We start from the raw sequence: 26795 nt of genomic DNA, 5'->3' as shown, positions 1-26795 counted from the left end.
GGGACCTCCTAACAGGCAGCAGAGTGCACAGACCTAGACCTGCCAGGGACACTAGAGAATGGGCAGACATACCTGTGACAGGAGATAGAGAGACACAGGCAGGCTGATTTTCGGTCGTTCTCCTCCCTAGTGAAAGTCAGGGGAAAGAGGGAGAAGGGGGTCAGGGTCACAAAAGGAGCCACAGAAAATACATGATGTGAAAAGCCATCGGTTTGAACCTGAGGTGCCTGGCCCCCGACTTCCTCCTGTCCCGGAGGCTGCCCTCTCCTGGTGACAGGCACAGCCTGACTGCACTCAGCGCCGTCTGCAAGACCAGCTTGTGACTTCAGAGACCCCTAACCCAGAGCAGCAGCTGACCCAGGGGAGCTTGTCCCTGAAGCTCCCAGGGCTGCTCCTTTCCCGGGTGGGGCCTGTGGCTCCCGTGGTGAGGCCCCAGGCCCGCTCTCTCCCTGGGAAAGGGTCTTCAGAATACGAAGGGGGAGGGTTGGGGCCCCATCCCACACCAGCTCTGCAGGGGAGAGATCTTCAGAGTTTCCACTTTAAAACCAAAAAAAAAAAAAAAAAAGTGGGCTGGGAAATTAATTGACTTGTCAAGGTCCCGGGGTTAGGAAAGGGAAGAGCAGAAACTTGACCCCGGCACTGAACCCTCCAGTTCCCAGGGTCTGCTGCTGCCTCGGGAGCCGCCTCTGCTGGAGCTCGTTAGGCCACGACTTTCTCCTACCGTATTAACTTATTTGAGGCAAGAACCCCCATGCTCCATCTCCCAAGAGGAAATGACCTGGAGACACACCTGCAGAGGCCCCCCGCCAGACGACAAGGGCTCTCCTGCTGAGGCCTCTCCTTTCTCCCCCCAACTCTGGAGAGATGGCCCAGGCCCTCCCGGGATCAGCATTTCTGAGAGTCCCAGAAGCAGCTGCTCAGAATCAGTTGGGAACAGGTCACACATGCAGATGCCTAGTCCCGCCTCAGCCCCTCTGAGCCAGAACCCCCACAGGGGGAGGGCGCAGAGGACTTGCCACTGGCCACCTCTGTCCCCACAGAGGACTCGGAACTATGGATGGTCCTCCACCCCTGCCTGTCCTGCATCCTCTGCAGACCCATCAGTTCTGGGAACTACCAGGAAAAGTTGCTGGGGTGAGAAGACCCAGGGAAGGAGGTACAGAGACCTAAGCCTGAATCCTAGGGGTCTCCTGTGTCCTCTCATGTCGGTGATCGGGCTTTTCCTCACTCAACTGACAGCTCTCTTTGGGAAAACCAGCAAGCTCTAGACGGCCTTTTCCTCAGGAGTGAACCTTGGCCTCTTGGGCAGCCCAGCTACAGCCTGCTGGGCGGTGGCCAGGCGCAGACCCACCTTGTCGGGGCTCTCCAGGGAGGACACATACAGGGGCAGGAAGAGCCTGTTGAGCAGGTGGTCGCTGAGCACGTCATTGAGGAACTCACAGTTGATGATCAGTATGTCATTGAGATAGTGCAGGTGGTCCAGGTGCTCGGCCACCAGGTCGCTCAGCTTGCCCCGGTTCCTGTGCCTGCCGAGAGAGACCACCACCTCAGTCTGCAGGCCAAGCTGGGGCCGCGGGCCTGACATGAGCACCCTGGACTTACACTGAGGCCCACTGATCTCAAGAGACACCCATCCTGACCCCACAGAGGACAGACACAAAGGAAAATGGACAAGTCCACTGCTCCCATTTTAGGGGACTCCTGAGGCCCTCCCCATGAGGGCCTTGGAACAAGTCGACCCACAACTGCAACCCCAAATAATTGGGACAAATGAAGCAAAACCCAGTTAGCGAAGCTCTTAGCAAGCCACTGCACGGGAGCAGCCACTAGTCGATCGGCAAGATCCCGGCTCCCCAGATCAGCAGAGTTGATGGAGCCCTAAATCCTCACAATTAAAACGCTGCAGAGGCCTCTGAAGGGAAAAGCCGGCCCTTACTCAGCAGCCACATCTGCCCCAGGGTCCTGACCATCTGTGGGACAGAGCAAGGACACAACAGGCATCCCCGGGCCTGGCCTGAAAGTCTGTGTGTCCCTGCAGTTGGCAACAGGCGGGCTGCCTGGGTCTCCTGGGTGGAGTCAGGCACACTCCAGAGACCACCCAAAGCACCCGGTGCATGTGCCCACCACCCCGGCCACACGGCCACAAGCAGCACAGCCAGAGCCAGGCGCTGCTGATGGAACCGGCGACACTCAGAACCCAGGAGATTTAAAAAGAAGATAAAAGGCAAAAGGAAATAACGGTCCCTACAATGCCACCACCAACCATCCACCACCGACAGACACGTAGGGACTGTGGCTCCACAGTCGTCTGGCACATTCTCGCCTCTTCCTATGACCAACCTCAGAGGCAGGGGCTGCACATGTGCCAGTCCAGCATGACACACTTTGAGAAAATGAGGACCAGAAGGACCAATTTTGCTTCTTTACATAATTTCTAGTGATTGTTTCCTTTTTGGTACCAGCGATTGAACTCAGGGGCACTCAACCACTAAGCCACATTCCTGGCCCTATTATTATTATTATTATTATTATTATTATATTATTATTCTGCTTAGAGACAGGGTCTCACTGAGTTGCTCAGCACCTTTCTAAGTTACTGAAGCTGGCTTTGAACTCGAAATCCTCCTACCTCAGCCTCTCAAGCCACTGGGATTATAGGCGTGCTCCCCCATGCCCGCCCTAGTGATCGATTCTTGCTGGCAGCTGGAAGAGATTTTAATAAGATCTTCAGTAAACATCTACAGCAAATGCATGTTGCAAAGCCTTGGAGCCTAACAAGCACCTGGGAACCTACCACGCCGAGACCACAGTGTTCACACGCAATGCCTTTTTCTTTAGTTGCGATTTATTGCACCTCATTAAATGGTTAAAATACACTACTTAATGGTTAAAATATCAAAGTGACATAGACAGGTTTAAAACTCAAAGAAGAGATGCTGCTCAGCTGACGATGAAAAGCAGTGGCCCCTGGCCCAGCCCTGTTCCCACCTCCTGGCTCTGAGAGGCAGTTTTTAACCTCTGGTTGCTTCTGTAGACAGTTCCTCCCATACTTTCATAAACTCTGTAATTGAGTCTTTTTACACATAATCTGTCAACTCCTGTTGTGACAACACTGTGCCCCGCCCCCTCCCTCAACAGCAGGTGTGGGTCACTGCTGCTGACTTGTAGATGTCACTGCGCAGCCAAAGAGGGAGGGCTCTAGTCACTTCCCTCCCTGGACCAGGGTGTCTTTCTGGCAACAAGTGCCTGGTGGTGCCTCGTATCGGTGCCTGTTCAGACCCACAAAGGAGCGTGTTTTCTCAAATGCTCAGTCAGATCTGCAGCCACCTGTGCTCGCTTCTTTTTCCATAGCAGATCTCATATCTTATCTACCCAGCTCCTCTCCCCATAAGAGCTCCTTCCTGGGTCCCTCTTACATCAGGACCTCTAGTAGACCCAGGGAAAGCTGGCGTTCTGTGGCAATGTTTTGCAGTGTGGGTGATTTTGCCTTCAAGGGGACATTTGGTGACCTCTGGAGACATTTTTGCTGTCACAGCCGCAAAAGACCAGATGCTATTGGCTTCTGTGGGTAAGGCCACGGATGCTGCTAAACACCTTACGAGGCAAGGACGCCCCTCACAAAGGGAGAGGAATCTCACTGTGGGACTCCTAGTCACCCCTCTGGAGACAAGATCACCCTCTTCAATTACTTTATAAACACTTGTTGAGATGTAATTCATACATAATAAGACTCACCCACTTAGAGTCTGTAATTGAATGGTTTTTAAACATTTTCCTTCCTCCCTCCTTTCTTTTGTGCGGGGGATGGAAGCCGGGCCTCGTGCTGGCAGGTGCGCTCCCCGGGCTACGTCCCAGCCTCAGGGTCGTTAGTGTGTCCAGAGCTGTTGGGCCACCGTCAGGTCGACTGGAGAAAAGCCCTGCGCGTGCTCATTAGCAGTGGCTTCCCACTCCCCCGACGCCCCCTCCTCCTGCACCCACGGCCCAGGAAGCCTCTCATCTCCTCCCTGCCTCTGGCTCTGCCGATTCTGGGCACTTTATATAGATGAAATCACAGGGCGCACGGCCGGGTCGGCTTCCCCCACTTCGCACCATTTTCTGAGGTTCGCGTTTCGTGGCGCCTCAGCACTGGGTTCACTTCACTGCCAACACTGCCCCGCCTCTGGCAGACCCCATCTCGTCATTCACTCCTCAGCTGACAGGTCACCCTAATCTCCTAACCAGCACCACCGACAGGTGCACTGGCACCCTCCTGTACCGGCTCTGGGAGGCAGGTGAGCCATTTCCAACTCTCCACTGTTTTAAACAGCGGGGAGAGCCGTTTCCAATCCGCAAGCCCACGCTCTGCCCACACCATAGGAAGAGCTGTTCTCCCGGAGTCCCCCTCACACTCTGCCCACCCACCAAACACCCAGGGGCCACTTACTCCTCATCAGTCTGCACGCAGGTGTCGAGCTCGATCACGTGGCTCCCGATGAACCAGACCAGGTTGGAGAAGTAGGGGACGGCAGTCTTGTCCCTGATGTAGTGCAGCATGGCCTGGTTGTCCACTGAGGAATTCACCAGAGAGTCAGAGTCAGACCACCAAAAGTGACTTGGGGAGATAAAAAACAACCAAAAACCACCATGCAAAAGCCCTCTGCTATCATCTGAAATCGTCTTTCCTGGAAATACATGAAAATGTTCATCTTATTCATAAAACTGTCCTCGTCGAGGCCGTTCTTATGCTAGGCTTAATAAAGGTACACACGGGGCCAGCCAGCGTCCGTGCACTGGGGCGCCCACCATGAGCAGTGGCCTGTGCTGACCCCAAGAGAATGACGCCCTTCTCAAGCAAGGCTCCTCACTCCCACGTCAGGGTAAGTTAAGAAAGAGGAAAACCAGAGGTTAGCGACTTACATGACACTGGCATAAGGAACAGGCATCGTCATGGAAGGAAAGGCAGAAACAGACAACAGTTAACAAGGTTAGAACTGGGAAGGTGAGACAGCTCTCGGGGAGATGAGGTGGGGCAGGAGCATCTGAACCAGAAGAGAAGGGTCAGAAGACCGCCAGGAAAAATGGCAGCAGCAGGCGGCAAACCAACCACCGCGGGGGCCAGGGCCGCAAACCCAGAGGCTGCCAGGTTGGCCGTGGCCCAGGGGGCAAAGGCGGCCACCTGGCGTGTTAACTGAGGAGTCCAGGCTTCAACCCAAAACAGGCAGCTGCTTCTCAGCACCAGCTGACCCCTGTCCTGCAGGACTGTGGGCCCAGATAGCCAAATCTACATCTTCAAGTCAGAAACCCAGATTGTTCCATAAGATTTCCCAATTTTTAGATACTGTCAATGCTTTTTAAAACCATCTAAGCCAATTAAAACATGTCTGGGGACTGGTCTCAGCCCTCAGGCCCTCAGTTTGTGATTCTGCATGGACTAGACTGGGCTCTCAAATGTAATGTAATCCCAGAAGTGGGCAGGCATGAGCCCCTGAGAAGCCCCCACCCCAATCCCAGGTCATCTCAAGTAATAACAGCCTGACTCACAAAGGCCAGAGCCCTGAAATCCCAAAGAAAGCGGAGCCCCAGCTCCATGGTGGGGCCTACAAGGGAAGGAACCTGCATTAGGCAGGAAACTCCCAAGGCGCTGCCTTGGTACAGACGGGGCCAGCCAGCTTCGGTGCGCTGGGGCAGCTGGGCAGCTGGGGCAGCCTTGCCGGTGCGGGCAGGGCCCTGGAGGGCTGCTCCTGCAGGCAATGTGCAGGGTTAAGCTGGTCCGGGAAGAAGGGGTCTGGCAGCACAGGGCTTTCCACAGGGAACAGAAAGACGGTATCGCCCCCTGCTGTTCGTGCTGCTAAGTGCTTTTACACATTTTTTAAAGTCAGCCTGCCTTCCAGCTGTACGGAAATATACCCAATAAGATGAAACACAGACTCTTAAACCTAACACTTGAGAGACAGCTTTGCTTTATCTAGTTGTAACATGGCCACTCTGAATCCCACAGATGCCTCCTTGGGACACTCTACTCTAGGTAGCAGGACCCAGCAAGACCCAAACATGCAGGGAAGACAGTGGTCCCAAGGCTGAGCTGAGGGTCCCACCAGGGCAGCTCCCTGGTTTCTCTGCAAGGGCTGGATGCACAGACCAGAGGGAGCAAGCTCTTGCTGCCTGTTAGAACCAGCCGAGGCAGAGCCCGCAGGGAACTCACCTTTGTAGACATTCAGGGTGATGGTCCTCACAGCAATTCGAACCATGCTTTCGGGATGATTGAAAAACTTGATGGCTTCTGTGTACAGGGCAAAGTCATTGGTATGCTAGAACAAAACAAGTACCAAAGAGTCACAGACCATGATGAGACAGGCCTGCCCCACACGAGCTTTCTGAAACCCATCAGAAAGTGGGATAAAGGGGGGAAAGTTGCCACTGTGAACCTCAGGTCAGGAGTGCAGTCCCAGGGGAGTGTGGAACGGGGAAGGACAGGGAGGTGAGGACTTGGCAGAAACAGAACTCAGGTCCAGCACCATCCCGTCGCTTCTTAGCAGGACAAGACCCACCTCCTGCTCACCAGGATTCAGTGAGACATTTCCCGTCAGGTAAGACTCAAGCCCAGCAACTGACACCCAGCAAGCACTCAAGACCAGGGCAGATTCCCTCGGATGTACTCCAGCTTATTTAAAAGGTAAAGTTTTACTCAGTTCGGAATCTCTACTTTTCTCTGGAAGCTGAAGAACCCAGGTGTCTTCTGCTGTTAAAAAGGGAAAATGAGGGGCTGGGGATGTGGCTCAAGTGGTAGCGTGCTCGCCTGGCATGCGTGCGGCCCGGGTTCAATCCTCAGCACCACATACAAACAAAGGTGTTGTGTCCGCCTATAACTAAAGAATAAATATTAAAATTCTCTCTCTCTCTCTCTCTCCTCTCTCACTCTCTCTTAAAAAAAAAAAAAGGGAAAATGAGCGGCTAGGGAGGTACCCCACTGCGAGAGCCCTCCCGGCACTGCGTGAGGCCCTGGGTTCCATCCCCAGCACCACCAAATGGGGGGAAAAAAGGACCAGATCAAACAGTGGAGTACCCCAGAAACCCACTGACTGCCCCAAGACTAAGAAAAAGTGAAGTGGGCTCTGGACCAGGCACACAGTAGAGTGCTCCTCCGGAGGCCCATGTGCCCCCCACACAGCACCCCTCTGGCTCTGAGGGCATGCAGAGCAGCACAGGAGAAGCCTGGGGTGGGCCGGGGGAGTGGGAGCCTCCAAGACCAGCCCTGCCAGGTGGGCTGTGGAGGGCTCAAGGCACCAGTGTTCTGGTGAGGACCAGAAGTCAAGCATGCAGCTCCCAAGTGACAACTACTCCACAGGCTCACGTTAAAGAGGAAATCAAGCCCACCTCAGAGAGAGGCTCCGGCCACCCCTGTGGCGACCAGAAGGGTGCTCTCTCAGAAGCACCACTCTGACCCCAGAATCCAAGTGTTTTGCCCTCCCAGCCCAGTGTGCAGAGGCCCAGCTGCATCTGAGCAGGGGTAGAATCCAGCCCGCACTCTGTCCCAACCTCACAGGGGGCTTTTCTCGCACCAGGGAGAACATTTGGGAGAATGCTAACATTGTCCACCTGTTTGCTGGATGTGTTTACTGAGCACCTACTATGTGCTAGGTACTGGGCCCCATGATGTTAATCTTCAAACTGCCAGTGTTCTGTGGTTGACAACTAGTATTTCTTCCCTTTGAGACCAGCTCCTCCCCACCACTGAACAACTAAAGTCAAGGTTCAGGCTACCGTTGCCACACCAGATGAGACAGCTAGACAGAATTTGTCCAAATACAGAAGATACATGTGGACTACAGCGTGATCCCAACACAGGCTGGGAGCAGACGTGGTCACCAATCGGACACTGCACACAGTGTGCGGCTGGCAGCAGCCTTTGAGTTGGCCCCAGACAGCCTCACCCCTGGACCACGAGCTCGTGCCCCTTCGCTCACTGAGCCAGGCTGCCCTGCGTGACCAGGAACAGGGCAGAATGGTACGTGGGACGTCCGCAGCAGGTCGTGCCACACCCCATTTGCCTTGGTTCTGGGGCAGCCTCTGAGGGAAGCGGCTGCTGAGACAAGGGCACTTGAGCAGGCTGTGAAGAGGGCCATACAAAGGGAGACCAAGCTGGCCACCCATGGGAATACAGATCCTCCACCCTGATCCAGGTTTCAGGTGACTTTAGCCTCCTGGGAAACTGTGCCAAAGTACTTCTGCCAGGCCAACTCCAAACTCCGGACACACTGTGGGAGAAATGTGATGCAATTCTGATCAATGAGACAGGAAGGAAAGTCTGGTGGGAGATTTCTGAGAAAGTTGTTTTTGGAAGTAAAAAAGGGACACAAGAAGGGAAGTGATTCATCAGAAATTTCAGCAGTAGCATGTAAATATGTGATGTTTAGAGCTGCTGCAGCCATCCTGTGACCATGAGGAATAGAACCAGAGAACAGACGCCAGCTGAACAGTCAGTAGAGAAGGAAGATGGAAAAGCCTGGGCCCTTGATGAAGTGGGAGAGTCAGGATGAAGCGGACCTAGCACAGCCGGTGTTTGTACCTTTTAGTATATGGGATAAATTGACCTTATTGGTCAAGATCCTTTTTTTTTTTTAATATTCATTCTTAAGTTTTAGGTGGACACCATGTCTTTATTTTACATTTATGTGGTGCTGAGGATCAAATCCAGTGCCTCGTGCATGCCAGGCGAGCACTCTACCACTGAGCCACAGCCCCAGCCCCTCAAGTTCCTTTTAATAGTGAAAGCAACAGCAATTTATCTATTTCAGTTGTTGATTCTCCCAAGGAATCAGGGGCGTTAGCTTGCAGAGAAGAGCACTGTCCATAGTACATCCTCAGCACTTTACAATATCCTCTCTGTCATGGCTCAGTGGCACAGCACTTGCCTGGCATGTGTGAGGCACAGGGTTCAATTCTCAGCATCGCATATAAATAAACAAAGACCCACTGACAACTAGAAAACATTTTTTTAAAAACCGTCTCATTGAATTCAATCCCTGAAAAGCCAAGGCAAATATTTTCACACCGATTTCTCAGATGAGGAAATCGAGGCTCAAGGTGGGACTGGAACTTCCCTGATGTCACAGAGCAAGGAAGTGGATAAAGCAGGCCTGCCTGACCGAGCGCTCAGGTCTCTCCTACAGGGTGTCACTACTGGACAACTCTGCCAAGTACAATAGAGCTCTCAGCACAGGCTGAATTTTACATTTAAAGTGAAAAAGTAATTTGTTGAATTAAAAGCAACCTTTAAGGTGTGCCAAAGTTAAAGGGTGTTGCCGTGACAGTCACTGATGGTGACCCAAGCTGTGACGTGGTCAGCTCTAGACCCAGGTGCCCCTGGCAAACACTCACCTCATTGTAAAAGAAGTGGACAGTGTGGTTGTTGAGCTTGAGCGAAAGTGTTTTCAGGAACGATATATAATATGCCATGATCTCCTCGTCAGAAAAGTCGAACTTGTGGACGATGATGGAATTCACATAGTTGTTGGACAGCAGGTAATCTGGAGGGAGACAACAGCGGGACAGGTGACCTCCAGTGGGAAGGGCAGGCAGGGTGCCGGCACGTGTGGGGCCACGGCAGCCCCCGCGCTCAGTAGGCCCCGGGTTGCTGGGTCACCCACGATGACGGGGTGACTGTCAACTCGCCAAGAAACCCTGGCTGCGCACACACTAGCAAGGGGAAAGGCGACGCCGGGGGGAGCCTGTCCCTCCTTCACACCAAGAAGAAAGGCCCCTCAGCGCCTGCTTTCCCTGCTGGCCAAGGCCGACCTGGCGCGGCGGGAAGGGCAGGCGGTGCGTGGGCTCTTTCACTAATACCCACGAGTGAGGGGAACGGCTCTGCCTTCTATAAAAAGCTGCCCTGTTTTGCCATCGAAAGTCACATCGTCATCCCTGGATGCCACACAGGACTGCCACATAGGGCCTTCCCTCCTCACAGCAGTGCCATTTCACAAGGCCACAGCCTGCTGGACCCGAGGCGCCACGGCTCAGTGCTTCCCACTGTGACTCAGGGTCACAGCTGCTGCAGAGCCAGGCTCGGCCTCGGGTCTGCAGATGAGAAAGGAGCTCAGGAAGGTTGGGCGCCTTGCCTGAGGACACAGAGACAGAAAGTCCCGGAGAAGGGGTCAAGCTCATGATGCTGCAGCCCGTCATGGCCACAGTAACAGGGACTGGCGCGAAAACTGGGCACTGAGGGCCTGGGGCCAACCGGCCCAGCATGGTGAGGGCTTTCACCTGAGGAAGGGAAACCGGAAACTGGCTGGAAGCTGCACCTCTGGGTCCTGAAGTGGTGGCCATGACATCAACCAGTTCTTAAAACAAAACGAGGTCTACAGACCACCAGCAGCTGCAGCGTGCAGCGTGAGGCCTCAGCGTGAGGCCCCTGGTGGACAAGCTCCTCTCCAGCCCTCGCCAGCCACCTGCAGAGCAGGGCTGCTAATGCAAGAGCCCGTTCCGTCTCCCCTGTTCCCTACAGAGGTCAAAGGCAGGATGTGACGGGCACCTGCTGGGACAGGCGAGGCAGCACAGTGACACGGCTCAGAGCCCGGCTCCTGAAAGGCCAGTGCCCAGACCGACCGCACAGCATGCCCTAGAGCTGGCGGGGACCGCAGAGGCGGCACCCAGCCGGACCTGTGGGCGAGGGTCCCCGGGGATGGGTGGGTAACGGGCTCCTTGGGCAGTCTGCTCAAGAGGCGCTGGGTCCAGATGTGCACGAGGATCCCTGCTGCTTGGGTCCAGATCTTGCCTGCCACCTCCCAGACATGAGACCTGGGCGAGCTGCCCGCCCTCCCCACTCTGCGGTCCACTTGTCTGGAAACAAGGTCCTCCTCAGGTTGTCACAGGGTGGAAGGAGCCAACACAGCAGCCCCCAGGACGGCACGGGCAGGGGACCGTCTTCTCAGCCTGCTCCAGCAGCGGAGTGCAGGGCCGGCACCGCTGCTCCGAGGAGAGTGGGAAGCAGCCCGTCAGCTCAGCTTCATCCAGGGATGACTGAGCGTTCTGCTGGAAAGACCACATCACCAGAGCAGCCAGCCTCAGGTCCCTGGCAGGGCCGCAGGGTGGCACCACGCAGGGTGGAAGCCAGCCCCTGGGAAGGCCACTGTGCACTCTGAGCAGGCGCAGGAGACGGCCTTGCAGACTGCAGTCAAGAAGTAGTTTTCAAACTCCGACAGGAACGGCTCCTAAGGCTGCGCTCTGGCCTACTCCGAGAGAAGGCAGGTGCTTACACATGTCACAGATGCGAAGGAGACAGCTCAATACATCCACCTGTGTATTCAACACAGCCCCCTCAGACTTTGGGGGTCTGGAACATGCACACCACAGGAGAGCGGTTACGCCCCCAGCACTCCAAGGTTCCCGTGCTGCACCCGCCAGGCTGTCCTCCTCCAAGGCCAGCCCCACCCCGACTCCCACCTCCACAGACTCATTTTGCCTGCTCCTGAAGCTGGCGTCGGTGACCGGGCGCACTGCCCCTGGGTCTGGCCTCTCCTGCTCCTCACACCTGCATGACCAGCTGACGTGTGCGGCCTTTGCTGCTGTGAGTAACTCCACTCTGAATACCCCACAGGTTATCTGCCCCCTGCAATCACGTGTGTGCCACGCAGCCCAGGTGACCCTCATGCCTGAAGCACTTCTCTCTGTCCTTCTGACTGTGGGTGGGGACCGGCGGGGAGGGTCAATGGGCTAGAGGAGGAGGGAACACAGGCCGTCTTGCCGAGCCCCGTGGCACAGATGCCCATGCTGGCAGCTCCAGATGTACGTTGGAAGCCTCCCGGGTGTGTCTAGACCTAGGACAGCCAGGGCATAGACCACTCCTCGTGGGGACTTTTTCAGGGCCTCCAAGAGATGACTGAGTGTTGGGGGACCACTGCGGGGGCAGGGGAGGGCCTTGATCACTGTGTGGCCGACTTTCTGTGGTATCCTTTTATAATAAACCCAGGAGTCTGTAAGTAATCTCAGTCTCTCGGGCCTCTGTCACTTAGGTCACCAAACTCAACAGGTGATAGATGTATTTGTGAAGCGTCTGCATGTCAAAGTGAAAGTGTGGAAAGCACCTACATGCCCACGGTCAGGGCTAACAGATGACGGCCAAGCAAGGGCAGCTCTCCAACCTGATCCATGAGGGCTACTCGAAGGGACAGGAGAGGATCTGGGCGACCCTGGGAAGGAGGGAAAGCAGAGCAAACAGGAAGACAGTCTGTGTGCGTGCCGCCGTGAAGGGGAGACAGAAACCGACTTTCCATACTTTTGTAAATTCTTCCTATCTTGTTTTATAATGAAGACACTTTCTATGATTATAAAATACAAATAAACACAGAGCACTTCTCCTTTCATCCCTTGCAAATGCCAGCTTACAATTGGGCAGTGACTGCTGCCGTTTCCCTCAGGCTCCCAGAAGCCCTCTGACCAACTGCCCACACAGCAAGGGGTCTGCCACTCTCGGAGCAGGTCTCCTCCTTGACTCCAGGACAAGAAAAGCCGCACGCGCTGCCTGAGCTCACTTGTGAGTACGACCCAAGGAGCTGCGCGAATGGGGACAGAGAGCAGAAAGAGGCTACCAGAGGCTGGGGTGGGGACAGCGAGGCGTGGGTCGGCGAACCCAGCCCCAGTGCCAGGTGGGCGAATTCTGAGCATCTAACGCCCAGGGTGGTGACAACAGCCACCAATACTGTGATGGACACCTGGAATTCCCTAAAAGGTCATTTCTAAGTGTTCTCACCACACAAAAGGCAACTATGTTCACCGACTTAACTGAGGTGGTCACGCCAATGTGCACAGGTATCAAGATGTGTACCTTAAACGCATACAAAAAACCAAAATTTAAACCCGTCTTCATCCCCTCGCCCTGTGCCTACCTTGGTTTGAAAGGGGTTAGCAGACATAAGACCTGAGGGCACCCTGGATTAAATGATCACACCGACACCGTGCCCCTGCCCTCCCTGCCAGACCCCGCTGAGCCCTGCATCCCATACCCTTATCTGCTGCCACTCAGCTGCTATCATCTCTGCTGGACAGAGGACAGCTGCAGCTGCAGAGCTGACTCCCAGGCACCCGCAGGGAGCAGGGCGCCCTCAGCCCCAGCCTGGCTGGGTCACAGTCCTGTGCCACGAGCTGGCTCTTTCCCCCTGGGTGTTTAGAAACCACCACTGTTTCATATCCAGCGCAAGAGAGGCCGATAACAGGGGAGGCCGCGTAGGGAGGCATCAATCAACCCGCAGTTGTCAGCCTGGGGTCACCAAGTGCGAGGCACCTCTGAGACAGCAGCACCATCTAGTGGCCGCTGCTGGAGCCACAGTGCAGCAGCTCTTGCTGCCAGGAAGCAAGACCACCAGGTAAAGCTGCTCCCGCTGGGGAGACACTAGCCCAAGGTGTCCTGAGGACAGAGAACCACTCAGCCACTTGTCCCCTCGAATTTCTTGCAGGCAGGGTCTGGGCCTGGTGTAGCCTCCTAGAGATCCAAGACCCAGCGCTGTACCAGGACTGCTGCTCCTCGGCACAGTGACCACGCAGGCTGGAGAGCCTCTACCCGCTGGACGCCAGCAGCACCCCGTCCACCTGCAGTGTGACAACCACCAATGTGTCTGGACACGGTCAAGGGCCACGGGCCTGGAGCCATGCACACCCCAGCTCCTGGGCTGAAGCGGTTTCTCTGCTCTGGTCTCACTAGAGCTGTCCCCTCCAGCTCTCCTGGTGTGCAAATGGGGGCACCGACAGCTCGTGTCTCATGGGGGTGGTTGTTACAGATGAAGAAAGTGGGCTTAGTGAGCACAGGGCCCCGCTCACCAGCTGGGCCACAACACTGTCGGGAAGGAGGGAGGTGGCTGCCCCTTCTTCCTCTCCCTGCCCCCCCCCTCCTCCGCGGTTCAGCAACCAAGTCTCACTCCCAAGTCACAGGAGATGCAAACACCCACTCACTCAGCAGAGGGCCTCTGCCAGCCCTTCACGGAACCCCACGCACAGGAACCAACAGTGTTGCAGACCCAACTGTGTCCCACAGATCCGCGTCAGGTTGAAGTCCTACCCCCACGGTGACGTATCTGGAAGCAGGGTTGGGAAGTGATTAGGGTTGGGTGAGGTCCTAATCTGATGGAACTAGTGGCCATATACAAAGCGGAGACACCAGAATCTGGTCCTCTCCCAACTCCCTTGCTTGATCTTGCCGTCACTTCTGCTGTCACACACAGAGGAAAGGCCAGGCAGTGAGCAAGTGGCTGCTATGGTCTGACTATGTCCCCAAAGGCTCATGTGCTGGATCTTAACTCCCCTAGGTGGCAGTGCTGGGAGGGGAAGCCTGGCATGGAGCGTTTAGGTCACGGGGCAGAGCCCTCAGGAACAGCTTCATGCTTTTCTCCTCTGAGTTCTGGCTCTCAGGGACTGGACCAGCTGCCTCAAGAGCAGGTTACAAAGCAAACATTCTCTCCCTTTAACATGTGTCTCTTACCCTTGCATTTTCTGCACCAAGTTGAGGGGTATGAGGCCCATGCTAGATGTCTCCATTCAATCTTGGTCTTCTCTGCTTCCAGAATCATGAGCCAAAATAAACCCTGGCTTTATAAATTAGCCAGTCTTAGGTATTTTGTTATAGCAACAGCAAACAGACTAAGTCAGTGGCTATCTGCAAGCCAGGAAGAGAGCCTTCACCAGAAACCAACCCTGATGATAGCTTCAACTTAGACTTCTACTCTCCAGAACTGTGAGAAAACCAATCTATAGTTTAAGCCCTCAGGCTTTGGTACTGTTAGGGCAGCCCAGACAGACTAATATACAGCAAGCACAGATATACAAAAACCATATTAAGCTACACCCTGCTGACAGACGCAAATGTCAAGCAATGTCCTTACAAAGTGAAGTCTCGTGACTGATATTCTCAAAGAGGATGTTCAAAGTCTGCAGCAGCTGAACGCACACATAGCGGCCCGATTTCTGCCTCAGGATGTTCAAGAAGAAAACAAACATGTTCTTCTCCAGGAAGAAGCTGGGGAGAGAATGAGCAAGGGTCAGTGGTTTGCTTCAATAAGTGGAAACCAAAAGCATCCTCTGGTGATATTCCCAGCCCTGCACCCTGCCCCCCAGAAGCATCAGCAGGGACACCAGGTCACACCACCACAGGGCCACGGCTTCCATCCTGTCCAGTTCCCAGGATGCCATCTTCCTTCAGGCCAATGCGCAACCCTTCAGCTCAGAAACCTTTCTCCCCAGAAGGTAAGAACAGTGCTGATTCAAGACGCAGTGAGCTAGATTTCCGACAGAATGGGAACAAGCTCTGCCCACTAAGTGATCACACAGCCGTCTCCACCCGCAATCCCAACACGCAGCCCTTTCCACTGCACATCCTGTGACCGTACTGCTCCTTACCAACCCTCTTTCCTTTGCTCTCCTTATCTTTGACTGTTAAGAAAATCAGTAATTGGAATTCCCGCAAAGGGATAAGATAATGAAGACTAATAAGAATTTGGGTTCCAAAGCTGTCAAGTTTGTAGTTTCCATATTTTGGGAAAAGAACTGAAAATAAAGATGAAGGTGCTGACATGGTGGAGGGACCCTCACCAGCCCCCTCGTTTCCTTATGCCTTTCTTGCTCTGGACAGGGCACTTGCCTGCATGTGGCCTGGGGGCACCAGCTTTTGGAGGTTCATGCTAGAAACAGGACCCCCTAGTAGAACCCCTAGTGTCTTTTCTAAAGGAAGAAAATGATGTTTCTGGTAATGTGTTCTGTGCCTTCAAGCCAAAACTGGATAATCTTTATCTGGGATGTTCACCAAAATCCCTGCTGTCACGTGTCAGCTAGTGACTTACTTCTGGGTGTCTCTGCTCCCTGACCATCAGCTCCTCAGTGGTGGGATCAGGGGCCTGACACTTCCTCAGTGCCACGTGATTTCTGTTTGAATACGTGAAAGAGCAAATGAATGGATAAATATGAACCTAAAAAAATGCTGACAGCTTTCTCAACTCTGATCTGGGAACCTGTGTGCCTAAATGCCATCCACTTTGCCCTTCAGAGATTTCTGTCATCTGCCATGTTTTGTCTACCTTCCCTTCAGCTGGTGTAAATCAGTGGTTCCCAAGTATCACCGACACTCTCAGGTTTTCAAAAACCTGGTAAAAATCAAGTCTGAACTTAAAGTAATTGTGCCAAGCTTAACGTCTTAGTTGTGACAAACATTCCCTAGTGATAGGAAACGTTAACAAGACAGAAACCAGTTCAGGGGCATACAGGAACTCTCAGCACTACCTCTGCCAACTTTTCTATAATATTGCACTTAAATTTAAAAATTTATTAAAAACAAGATTTTCTGGGGATTTCACTGAGTTGCTAGTGCAGAATCACTGCACTCCAAGAGCTCAGTAGCTTCTCTGAGCTGGTCAAGGAGACATAATTGCTAACCTTTATGCCAATGTTCTCTCTCATGTGCAAAAAGCTATAAACACCCAACAAATTACCCATGGATACCTAAGGGGAGACAGTCCCACTTATAAGCAGTGCCCCACATTCTCCTTTAGGGATCATGGCCTGGGTCCTAGCTTTGCACTTTTCACAAGGAGATTTTATGGATTAAAAGATAAAGCTGTCCTGAAAATCAACTCAGGATAACAAATAAGCCAGATTGGAAATGAAATACCTTTTTTAAAAATAGGTTTTAAAAATGGCCTTGGAGCTGAGGTTGTGGCTCAGCGGTAGAGCACTCGCCTAGCATGTGCAAGGCCCTGGGTTCGATCCTCAGCACCACATAAATATAAATAAAATAAAGGTATTGTGTCCAACTACAACTAAAAAATAAATATTTTTTAAAGAATAAATATAAAAATGGCCTTTATAATTAAGAATGCATGTATGTTTAACGTATATATGTATATATACACACACACACTCACACGCATGTACACATACATACATTCATATTATGTATGAATATACATGCATGTGTATTTGAGAACATGTTTGTATATATACACATTTGAGAATGAATATGTATATGGTGGCTGTAACCAATCCCAAATCCTTCTGTGCTGAGACAGGGAGGTGGTTCATAGTTTAAGTCTTTGCATTCTAACTGTCTAGTAGGCACACCTATTTCTATCAGTCATCATCATCCATTAGCACCTGCTGTGTACCAGACACCAGACGGGGGACTTTCTTTTTCTCCTTTAGAGACAAGGAAACTGTGGCTCAGAAGACAAGAAACCTGGCCTGAGACTGCTCATTTAGAAAGTGCAGAAAGGGGAGACAGCCCTCCTGGGCTTGGTGTTGGCCTCCCTCACCACCTACCTGCTCCACGGCTTTAAGCAACAATGGGGACACCAACAGGGCCTCCGCCGGGGGCAGGGAAGCTCCCTGGACTGTGTCCTCAAAGCTCGGCACTGTGCCTGGCCCTCACGGGTCCTTGGTGGCTCCTCCAGGCCAGGCTACACTCAGCACATGTTCTCCTTCCCTTAATGGGACAATCAGGCTTCTTGGAAAATTTTTCATGACATTTTGGGGTTTTCTGGAGTCACTCATTTCCATAACTTCCCCCTTTGGGGCTTGCACTTCTACTGTGTTTAAAGGATGTTTTATAGAGAAAGATTTGGGCAAGACTAAATCAGCATCAAGTTCTGGCCTCATCAGGAATGACTCATGGTGTACGTTTGGAAAAACATTCAAAGGAAGAGGAAGAATCAAAAACAAGCACTAGAAACCCTTACTCAAATACAGAGCTGTCATTCTGGTCTCCCCAGATCAGGATCTCGGTGATAGAACGGATGGTCTCCACCAGCAGGTTCCGGTTCTGCTCTGTGACGGTGGTGTTCTTAGTCAAAACATGGTACAGATACCTAAGAGAAAGGAAGAAAGAAAGGTCACCAACCAACACGAAAGCCAGGCCCAAAGCCCATTAGTGACATCTGGAGACAACACAACAGGGCTTTTTCAGATCTGGTCAGCACAATTTGACATTCAGATTAGACACATTTCACCCAAGAAAAATGGCAGGCTACGCTTTGAAAATTAAACAGCAGGGACAACTACTATTAAATTGAGGCAAAATCATCCTCAAACCCTTGAGGACAGTCATTCTCAAACTTCAGTGTACAAGAGGACTGCCTGGAAAGCAGGCCGGACAGGAGGAATCTGGATGCAAAGGGAAGCACACTCCCTGCTGATTCTGATGCAGGTGGAGACATAGGGCTCAGGCCAAATGTCTAACACAGGACAGGCATCAGAGACTCAGAGAGATGGGTGCCAAAGCCAGCTACTGGGACAAAAAAACCTGTGCAGTGAAGATTACCCTTGGCCAGGTGCAGTGGCGCACACCTGTGATCCCAGCAGCTAGGGAGGCTGAGGCAGGAGGATTGCGAGTTCAAAGCCAGCCTCAGCAACGGGGAGGCACTAACAACTCAGTGAGACCCTGTCCCTAAATAAAATACAAAATAGGGCTGGGGATGAGGTTCAGTGATTGAGTGTCCCCAAGTTCAATTCCCGGTACCAAAAAAAAAAAAAAAAAAAAATTACCCTTGGGATAATCCCTCTCACAGTGTAGCAGGCCCATTAGAACTTACGGCTAAAACAGAATGAGAGCAGTCCAGGGACAATGGCCAAACTCGCAGAGCACAGACTGTTAAATTCAGAGTTGAGTGGGCTTAAGAGGCTACAGCAGTGTCCTTCTGCCACATGGGCCTAGAAGTCAATGCCAGCCCAGACAGGAAGACACAGGTCACTCCTCCAGGCCTCCCTGCTGGCAGAGAGGACAACCAAGAGAACCAGCAATGCCAGTCCTGGGCAGCATGGGACCAGCAGCCTGACCTGACGCCCCGGGAGTGCATCTACCAGAGCTTCTCAAGGGACCACACAGGTCCAGGGAAATTCATGGGTCAAGGAAGCCTGAGGCCTGGGAAAGAAAAGCAGACGGAAGAGGAAGTGACTCAGGAAAAGTCACCTCCTGATGTTTCTTTATAGCTCTCTCTAGTTTGGTGATCGGGACAGGGCTGGTGAGAGATTTTATAGGACTGTCCTGTCTACAGTCTCTAAAAATGGGAGGGCACAGAGAGGCAGAACCTTGCAGATGGGAAAATTAGGAACCACCTGCTGCTTGCACAGGGCTGGGTTTTACTAATTAATATTGTTGCTGTTTGGGGCTGGGGACATAGCTCAGTTGGTAGAGTACTTGCCTTGCATGCACAAGGCCCTGGGTTCAATCCTCAGCGCCACAAAAACAAAAAAGTAAAAAATATTGTTGCTGTATGTTATCTTTAAAGACATGGTATAACCAAACAACTAACTGGATCAAAAACTGCATATAATTTTTAAAACGCAATAAGTGGCCCTCCAAAAATATAAATCCTTCACCATTTGTGCCCAAATCTACCAGCAGTGCCACATGTGGGGGCACAAGTAAGTTTCCCTTTGTGACAGGGTAACACCACAGCACTGGACTCCCTGGACCTACGGGGTCTCTCTCACTTCAAGTACATCTGCCCTGTGATGTTCAAAGAGTTCCAGACTGTGGTTCCCAGGCCTCCTGTACCACCTACTTAAGGTGCTCCTTACTCCAGCCCCATTCAATCAGGCTCCTAGGTGGCAGGACCCCAGCCCACTAAAGTATTTATGGGTTGTTTTGTCATTCCCCCACCCCATCCCAGGGCTATGGATGGAACCCAGAGCCTCAAGCAGGCTAAGCACACATTCTACCACTGAGTTACAGTCCCAGACCCCTCTCAAGTATGACAGCCACCATATCACTCCTGCTGTGGATACCAGTGACACTCTCCATGAAGTGCACAGAATGCCCAACACCCTGTCAGTGACAAAGCATTGTTTACTGTGGCAGTGAGGGAGAGGGACGGATTCTCCCTCTCTGGAATTTTCTTCTGTGTAAATGACACATGTTCATTAGCATCATATATCACACTCCTGACTCGACATGAGGTGGTGGCCTAGGTGAGGGTGTCTGTTCTGAAGGCTGCCAAAGAGTTTCAAGTCTTAGGACCAGGCTGACCACAGCAGACTGGCTTCGTGCCCTTGCTGCCCAGTCAGCCCGGACACTCCTGCTCACCTCTCAAAGCCCAGCTCCATGCCTCCTGTGATGACTTCCTTAAAGAAGGCCCCCTTGCCCTCACCCCTCTAGATGTGCCTGGTCCCTCCTCATTGGCACCTGGGTGTTAGCTACTGCACATATCACACAATGACCTGCCTCCTTTACTAGAGTTCAAGGTCTGAAACATCATCTTGTTGATCTTGGTTACCCCAGTACACTCCAAAATATTTAGTACTCCAGTGAGTACTCAGTAAATGCTGAATGGGGCAGGGGATGGTCTTCATAACCTACATTTGATCATAGCATACAAGCTAAAATAGGCTAGGGTCCAAATGCCAGACCCGGCATGTGACAGCACAGACTGGTGTGAAGAGTTTGGTCTCTGGAGTCCAACAGACTAGGGCTTGATCCCCGGTGCTGCCACTTCCTAACTTGTGGGCCTGGACAAAGCACTTCATCTCACCTCTCAGCAACCTGGATTCTATAAAATAGTGGCAACAGGTGGAGTCCCATCACTGGGCTGTTTCAGAGATTCAATGTGTGCAGAAAGAGCCAAGCTCGACACCTGGCACATGGTGAGCACGCCAAAGAAGCAGGGTAGCTGCTATCACTATTAAACTGTGGTTAGTATGATGGGGCCATTATCAACATCCTTCCTGGATGACACCAGTAATATTCCAGGGCTTAGGAAGGTGCACTCAGGCTCACCAAGGTCAGGGAAAGCAGACCTCAAGGAGACACTGTGAGGGGAGGTCAGAGCAGGAAGTGTGCAGTCTAGGTAGCTTCTGGAGAGGCAGTGCAGTACTCAGGTTAATCACAGACATGGTGCCAGCCTGCCGGGTCTGAGTGCAGCTGCGCCGTTTATCGGCTAGATGATCCTGAGCAAGCTCCGTCATCTCGATGTGCCTCAGTTATCTCAGCTGTGAAGTGGGAGCAGCAATGGCACCTGAATACATCAGCACCTCTCTACTATGGCGGTGTTGGGAGGACTGAGTAAGTAAAGAGATAACTGGCAGTTACTATGTGTAGGACAAGTACTAGTCATTGTTGTTGTTGTTGCTTTGACAAATCTCCAAGAAAACAAACAAAAACTAGTATAACTGCTGCTAGGAGGCCTTTAGGACAGAGACAGGGTGGGGAGCGAGTTCTGAAGAGAATATTCAATAAGTCTGCTGGGCCTGGCACTGAAAAAGGGCTTGACACCGATTCTCAGATTCACAGTGACCCGGGGACATGCCCACTGCCATCACTGCACAAGCCAAAATAGTACCTGAGGCTGGGGACCATCAGTGACCACCCAGCTCCCTAGTCAGGAAGCACCATCTGAGAGCTGCCTGTCCACGTCTGCTGTTCTTCAGCGTTTTCAGTGGACCCATTCTGCTGGTGGGTGGTGACATCACTGCATGAAGACCAAGGCCATTCAATATGCGCTTATGGACATCTGACATCCTCTGGAGAGGGGCCTACCTACGACCCTGTCCAGGTTCTTAGTCCAAGTGCTCCTCCCCTCCCTCCCTCCCTCCCTCTTGGTGCTGGGGATGGAACCAGGGCCTCACGCATGCCCAGCAACGCTCTCCCGCTGAGCCCCAGCCCCAGCTCCAGCCCTTTGCTGGATATACGTCACAAATATCTTCTCTGGCTGTGGCTTCCTTTTCATTCTCTTTATAATGGTGTTTTGATGACAGAGGCTCTTAATTTTAATGCAGTCTAAATTATCAATCTTTCCTTTTACAGTGTTTTCTTTATAGCAAGATTAGGAAATCCTTACCTATTCCAAATTCATGAAAAAATGCTATTTTCTTCTAATAATGTTTCACCTTTTGCATTTTGCCTCAGAGTATATCTGGAACTGACTTTTGTGTATGGTGTAAGGTATGGGCCCAAATTGCCATTCCCTATGTGGTGGTCGATCTGACCCCACACCCTGCTGAAAGGCCCTCATTTCTCTACTGCACTCCAGTGTCATTAATCAGGTGCTGCATGTGTGAGTCCCTTTCTGGATGCTCTAGTTTCATTGATCTGTTTGTGTGTCCTTGTGCCAACACCACGCTGTTTAATTACTGAAGCTTTATAATAAACCAGCCAGGTGGTAATGTATGTCCTCCAACTTCTTCTGTTTTGTTTTGTTATTTTTGGTTCTTATTGGCCATCTAAACTCTTTGCAGTTTCAGATATATTTTAAAATCACCTTCCCAGGGCTGGAGTTGTGGCCCAAGTGGTAGCACGCTCGCCTAGCACCTGTGAGGCACTGGATTCCAACCTCAGCACCACATAAAAAATAAAGATATTGGCTCTCTCTCTCCCGGAGTTCCTCCATCGCCCTCGGTTGGTGAGCCTTCTGGGTCCTGCAGTGTGGCAGAGCCTGCAGTAACCGGAGCCTAGATGTGCGAGTTTCTGGAAACCTCCAGGGACACTTCACATCGACAGAGTAGAAACTATCCTGCCTCAGAACCACCCGGCTAGATGGGAAGATGCACAAACACAATGAAAAAACAAGGGAATAAAGTGCTCCAAACAAACCAAGCTGCTCCCATAAGAGAATCCATTGAAAAAATATCAGAGAAGGAGTTGAGGATGTATTTAGAAAAAATGTACTACAACTTAAAGAATTTTATAAGAGAGCAGGCACAGGAGTTTTGCAGTAAAATAACAGAATCTCTTCAGGAGATGAAAGATCACTTCTGTAAAGATATATCAGAGGTCCTGAGAAGAAATAAAGAAGAAATCATTGAAGGGAAGGAATCACTAAACCAACTTAAAAGTTCAATGGAAAGTATCACCCACAGACAAGACCATTTGGAAGATGGAACCTCAGGCAATGAAGACAAAATATTTAATCTTGAAAATAAAGTTGACCCCACAGAGAAGATGATAAACTGCGTGACATTTCCTCACCCAGACACCATGCCTGAACAGCAACTGCTAAAGCCAACCGAGTGGAGCTACTGTGACTACTTCTGGGCTGATAAGAAGGACCCCCAAGGCAATGGCACGGTGGCTGGGTTCCAACTGCTGCTCCCAAAGCAACTGAAGGGCAAACAAACGCAGAAAGAAACGTCTGCATTCGTCCGAGAGAGGATAAAGGTTGAGGAAGAATATGCAGAGAACCTGGCTAAGCTCTCTCAGAACTCCTTGGCTGCACAGGAGGAAGGCTCCTTGGGAGAAGCCTGGGCCCAGGGGAAGAAGAGTCTGGCAGATGAAGCAGACGTTCACCTCAAGTTCTCCGCCAAGCCTCACAGCGAGGTTGAGAAGCCCCTAATGAACTTTCGCGAGAACTTCAAGAAAGACATGAAAAAGTGTGACCACCATATCGCTGACCTCCGCAAGCAGCTCGCCAGCCGCTCCGCCTCGGTGGAGAAGGCCCGGAAAGCCCTCACAGAGCAGCAGAGAGACCTGGAGATGAAGACCCAGCAGCTGGCGATCAAGCTGAGCAACAAGACGGAGGAGGACATCAAGAAGGCACAGAGAAAGTCCACACAGGCTGGTGACGACCTCAAGCGCTGTGTGGACCTCTACAACCAGGCGCAGTCCAAGTGGTTTGAAGAGATGGTGACCACCACTTTGGAGGTGGAGCGGCTGGAGATGGTCCGGCAACATCTGTGTCAGCACACACAGCTGCGGCAGGAGACAGACATGTTCAACCAAAGCACAGTCGAGCCTGTGGACCAACGCTTCGAAAAGTGGACCCGGCCAAAGACAGAGAGCACAAAACGGGCAACATTCGCCCCGTGGACATGGAAATCTAGACACGCCTGTGCGGCCCCAGGGGTCCTGCCCGGGAGAGGGGCTGGGGGTCCCGTGGAGAGGGGGTGGTGGCTCCTGCTGGGTGAAGCTGCCCTCCCACCCACTCTCCTGTCCACTGAGGAGAGAGGAGAGAGCTGGCAATTCCAGAAGGGTGATCTGGATGGCCTAGCTGGGGAATCTCAAATATTCCCAGGCCAAGAAGACAGACCTGCAACCCCGCCCTTGTCTCCAAGACTGAAGCCCCCCCAAAACCCCGTGCCATGCTTGTTGCTCTGAGAACAAACTGAGGCTGGAACTTTGTGGTCCCTGCTGAGTTCCATAGGGGTGGCCGTCACATACTTGTGCCCTTGGATGCCCCAAAGCCCATCCTTCACCTGGTCCCTTTATCTCCCGGGGCTTTGGAAGGTCAGGGAAGGGCTGTCTCTGCCTCCAAGCCAATGTCAGGGTCAGAGTCATGGATAGAAGGCGCCGTCAGCTCAGCCTGCACCTAGAATCCTTTAGGGCCCTCTCTCTATTTTTCTCATTGCATTCTGGGAGCCCAAATCTGGCTTTTCTTGGCCACTTTTCATCCCTGAGGGTCTTGGGAAGGCCTGTTTTCTACCTTCCCTGACCAACCCTGCCCAGAGAGGTCAGGATGGAACTACCTCATTCGGCAAATTAGCCCCAAGTTGGAGCAGCATTGAATCACGGTTCCTATCAGACCAGGCACCATCTCTGAAGTCTCTGGAAATCCCGATCCCTCCATTCCTCAGCTGCTTTCTCAAGGCAGTCCCCACCCCCACCCTGCCACCCCTGCCCAAAGTTCTCCGCCAAGGAGACCTCCTTCAGCTGTGTGCATGTCCAAAAGCTTTGAGAGATGGAGATGAGCCAGAAACCACATGGGGTCTGTCTCCCATGGTGTCCTGTCCAACACTGGGCTACCCTGACCCCCGCTCTCCCAGGCTGCCCACCAAGGGCTTAATAGGGCTAGGTCATTCCCACATGGGAGACAGGTTAGGGCAAGTCTTTGTCAGACTCCATCTGCTTATGCAAGATAGGGTTTGGACTGCTGTATGAGCATTGCAGACTCTCTCTCCTTGCTATCCAGGCGTGTCCTGCCACCTGGGCCTCCAGCTCCTCCGAACTTTCCAGAGCCCTGCACCAAGCCCTCGCTTGGTGCCAGCACCTCCTTTCCCTCTGTCCGTCTTCCCTGGAGAAGCCTGAGCCAAGCGTGACTCGGGTAGTTTTTCAGCACTACCCCTGGGTTCAGCCCGCCACTTTTCTTTCTCGACTACAGGAAACACCATCTCCACCATCTTAGCCTAGAGAATCAGCCTGAGGGGGCTGGGAGAAAATATTGACACAGTGAGCAAGGAACAGCTTCTAGCCAGAAACCCCTGCTCTGTGAGCCCATCTTTCTTCATCTTTCCCCTTGATGGCTTTCGGCTTGACCCTTTCATCTCCCATGGGGGCAGAATCCTACGAGCCCAATTCACGGATCTTTCCCTCCATTTTACATTGCTAATAATGGATGTTAATCTTGAATCTTTCAGCATCTCTTCCACTGAATTAGAATGGCTTTCTCATAGTTTATTTTAGAAAGATGTTCAATATACTAAAGCAAAACAAAAAAAAATAAGTAAATATATTATATCCACCTAAAACTAAAACATAAGTATTAAAATAATCACCTTCCCCAAAATACTAAGATTTCCCTTGAGATTGCCCTGAAATCGATAGCTAAATTTGGAGAACTGACATCCTTGCAATAGTGTGACATGACAGTCACAGCATTTCTTTCTGTGTTTCTAGATAGGGACCTCACATACCCTTCGTTAAGACTCCTAGGTAGCTGATGTCCTTTGTGTGCATGTGGAGGCAGGGGAGGTGGATACTGGGGATTGAACCCAGGCGCCTTTTACCTCTAAGCTACATCCCCAGCCTTTTCTAAATTTTATTTTGATACATGGTCTCGCCCAGTTTCCAGGCTGCCTTTGACCTTTCAATCCTCCTGCCTCAGCCTTCAGAGTAGCTGGGAAGGCATGCCCACTTTCTGTGTGGCTGTTGCTGGGATATAGAAACACCTAGTAGATTTCAGCTCTGAAGCTCTATGACGGTTCCACCTATATCTTGCTCTTCTTTCTGTCCCCATAATGTCCTAGCACACTGTTTTAGGTAAAGATCCTCAATATACACTTATCTGAATGTATTGGGAGGAAAAAGGTGAATGAATTAAGATTTATTATTTTAACACTGCATCTAATCCCAGAGCTTTGGGAGATGAAGTAATTGAACCATCTCAGAGATAAAAATACTTCAATAACTTTCTGATCAGAAATGTAACATACACTTTAGAAAGGCTGGAAATTTTGATAACAAAAAAGAGGCAGAGAGAAATGGAAATTGTCAGGTATGCTACTGTCCAGTGGTGACCCATACTTATATTTTTCTTTGCTGTGGATATTTACATAGTGGGGTTCATGTGGTAAGTTCATTACCATGCCCATAATTTTTTCCTATTTGGTGCTAAAATAAAAGAATTTTTGCTATTAGCAAATGTTTGCAAATATCTGGAATGGCTATATAGTACCCCCACGGAGAGGACAAGCACAATACCTACCTTCTGAAGGGCATTAAGGTTCATAATTGCTTTGATGATCAACAATGTTGCAATGACAAGCTTCACGTGCAAAGCTGAGTCCCTGTCTCAGATAAATTTCAGAGGACAGAAGATTGCCTTTGACACTTAACTACAGCCAATTAAGATTTTTCTCTTACAAGGTTAACAACTGTTAAGATGAAAAAAATTCCTCTCAAACTCTGAGTATATTCATTTTGATGATGATCATCATCATCTAAACATCAGCAGCAGCAGCATGATCATCATCATCATCCAAACAGGTTGCAGCCGGGACTAGAGCTGTGCAGTCTATTCCAGACCTCCAGTTTGCAACCACTCTAGTGGATAAAATGCAAACAATGGAGTTAAACAAAAACAACAACAACAAAATGGTTTCACTAGCCAAGCACTTACATGAAAATACAAATATCTAACACA

The 26795-nt window shown here is 51.6% G+C and overlaps 1 protein-coding gene and 1 pseudogene across 5 annotated transcripts in view; one reads left to right on the top strand and one right to left on the bottom strand.

Annotated features, from left to right (window-relative positions):
• The window catches only part of Clec16a (C-type lectin domain containing 16A), a 176648-nt gene that overhangs the window by 145072 nt on the left and 4781 nt on the right, over positions 1-26795 (bottom strand). For all 5 annotated transcript variants that reach the window (XM_046445555.2, XM_046445565.2, XM_046445581.2 and 2 more), the window contains exons 2-8: positions 17688-17816; positions 14847-14980; positions 9358-9506; positions 6182-6287; positions 4424-4547; positions 1352-1526; positions 73-126 (exon numbers count right to left, since the gene is read on the bottom strand). In XM_046445555.2, the coding sequence (XP_046301511.1) occupies positions 73-126; positions 1352-1526; positions 4424-4547; positions 6182-6287; positions 9358-9506; positions 14847-14980; positions 17688-17816 (871 nt within the window). The remainder of the gene's footprint in view (positions 1-72; positions 127-1351; positions 1527-4423; positions 4548-6181; positions 6288-9357; positions 9507-14846; positions 14981-17687; positions 17817-26795) is intronic.
• Positions 22883-23760, top strand: LOC124093415 (growth arrest-specific protein 7-like; annotated as a pseudogene).

The sequence above is a fragment of the Marmota monax genome, unplaced genomic scaffold (genome assembly GCF_021218885.2).
Source record: "Marmota monax isolate L192 unplaced genomic scaffold, Marmota_monax_Labrador192_F-V1.1 WCK01_AAM20220418_F8-fsc00035, whole genome shotgun sequence".
NCBI classification, from domain to species: Eukaryota; Metazoa; Chordata; class Mammalia; order Rodentia; family Sciuridae; genus Marmota; species Marmota monax.
The sequence above is the reverse complement of the archived record's forward strand: the minus strand, read 5'-3'. Positions and strand labels throughout refer to the sequence as shown.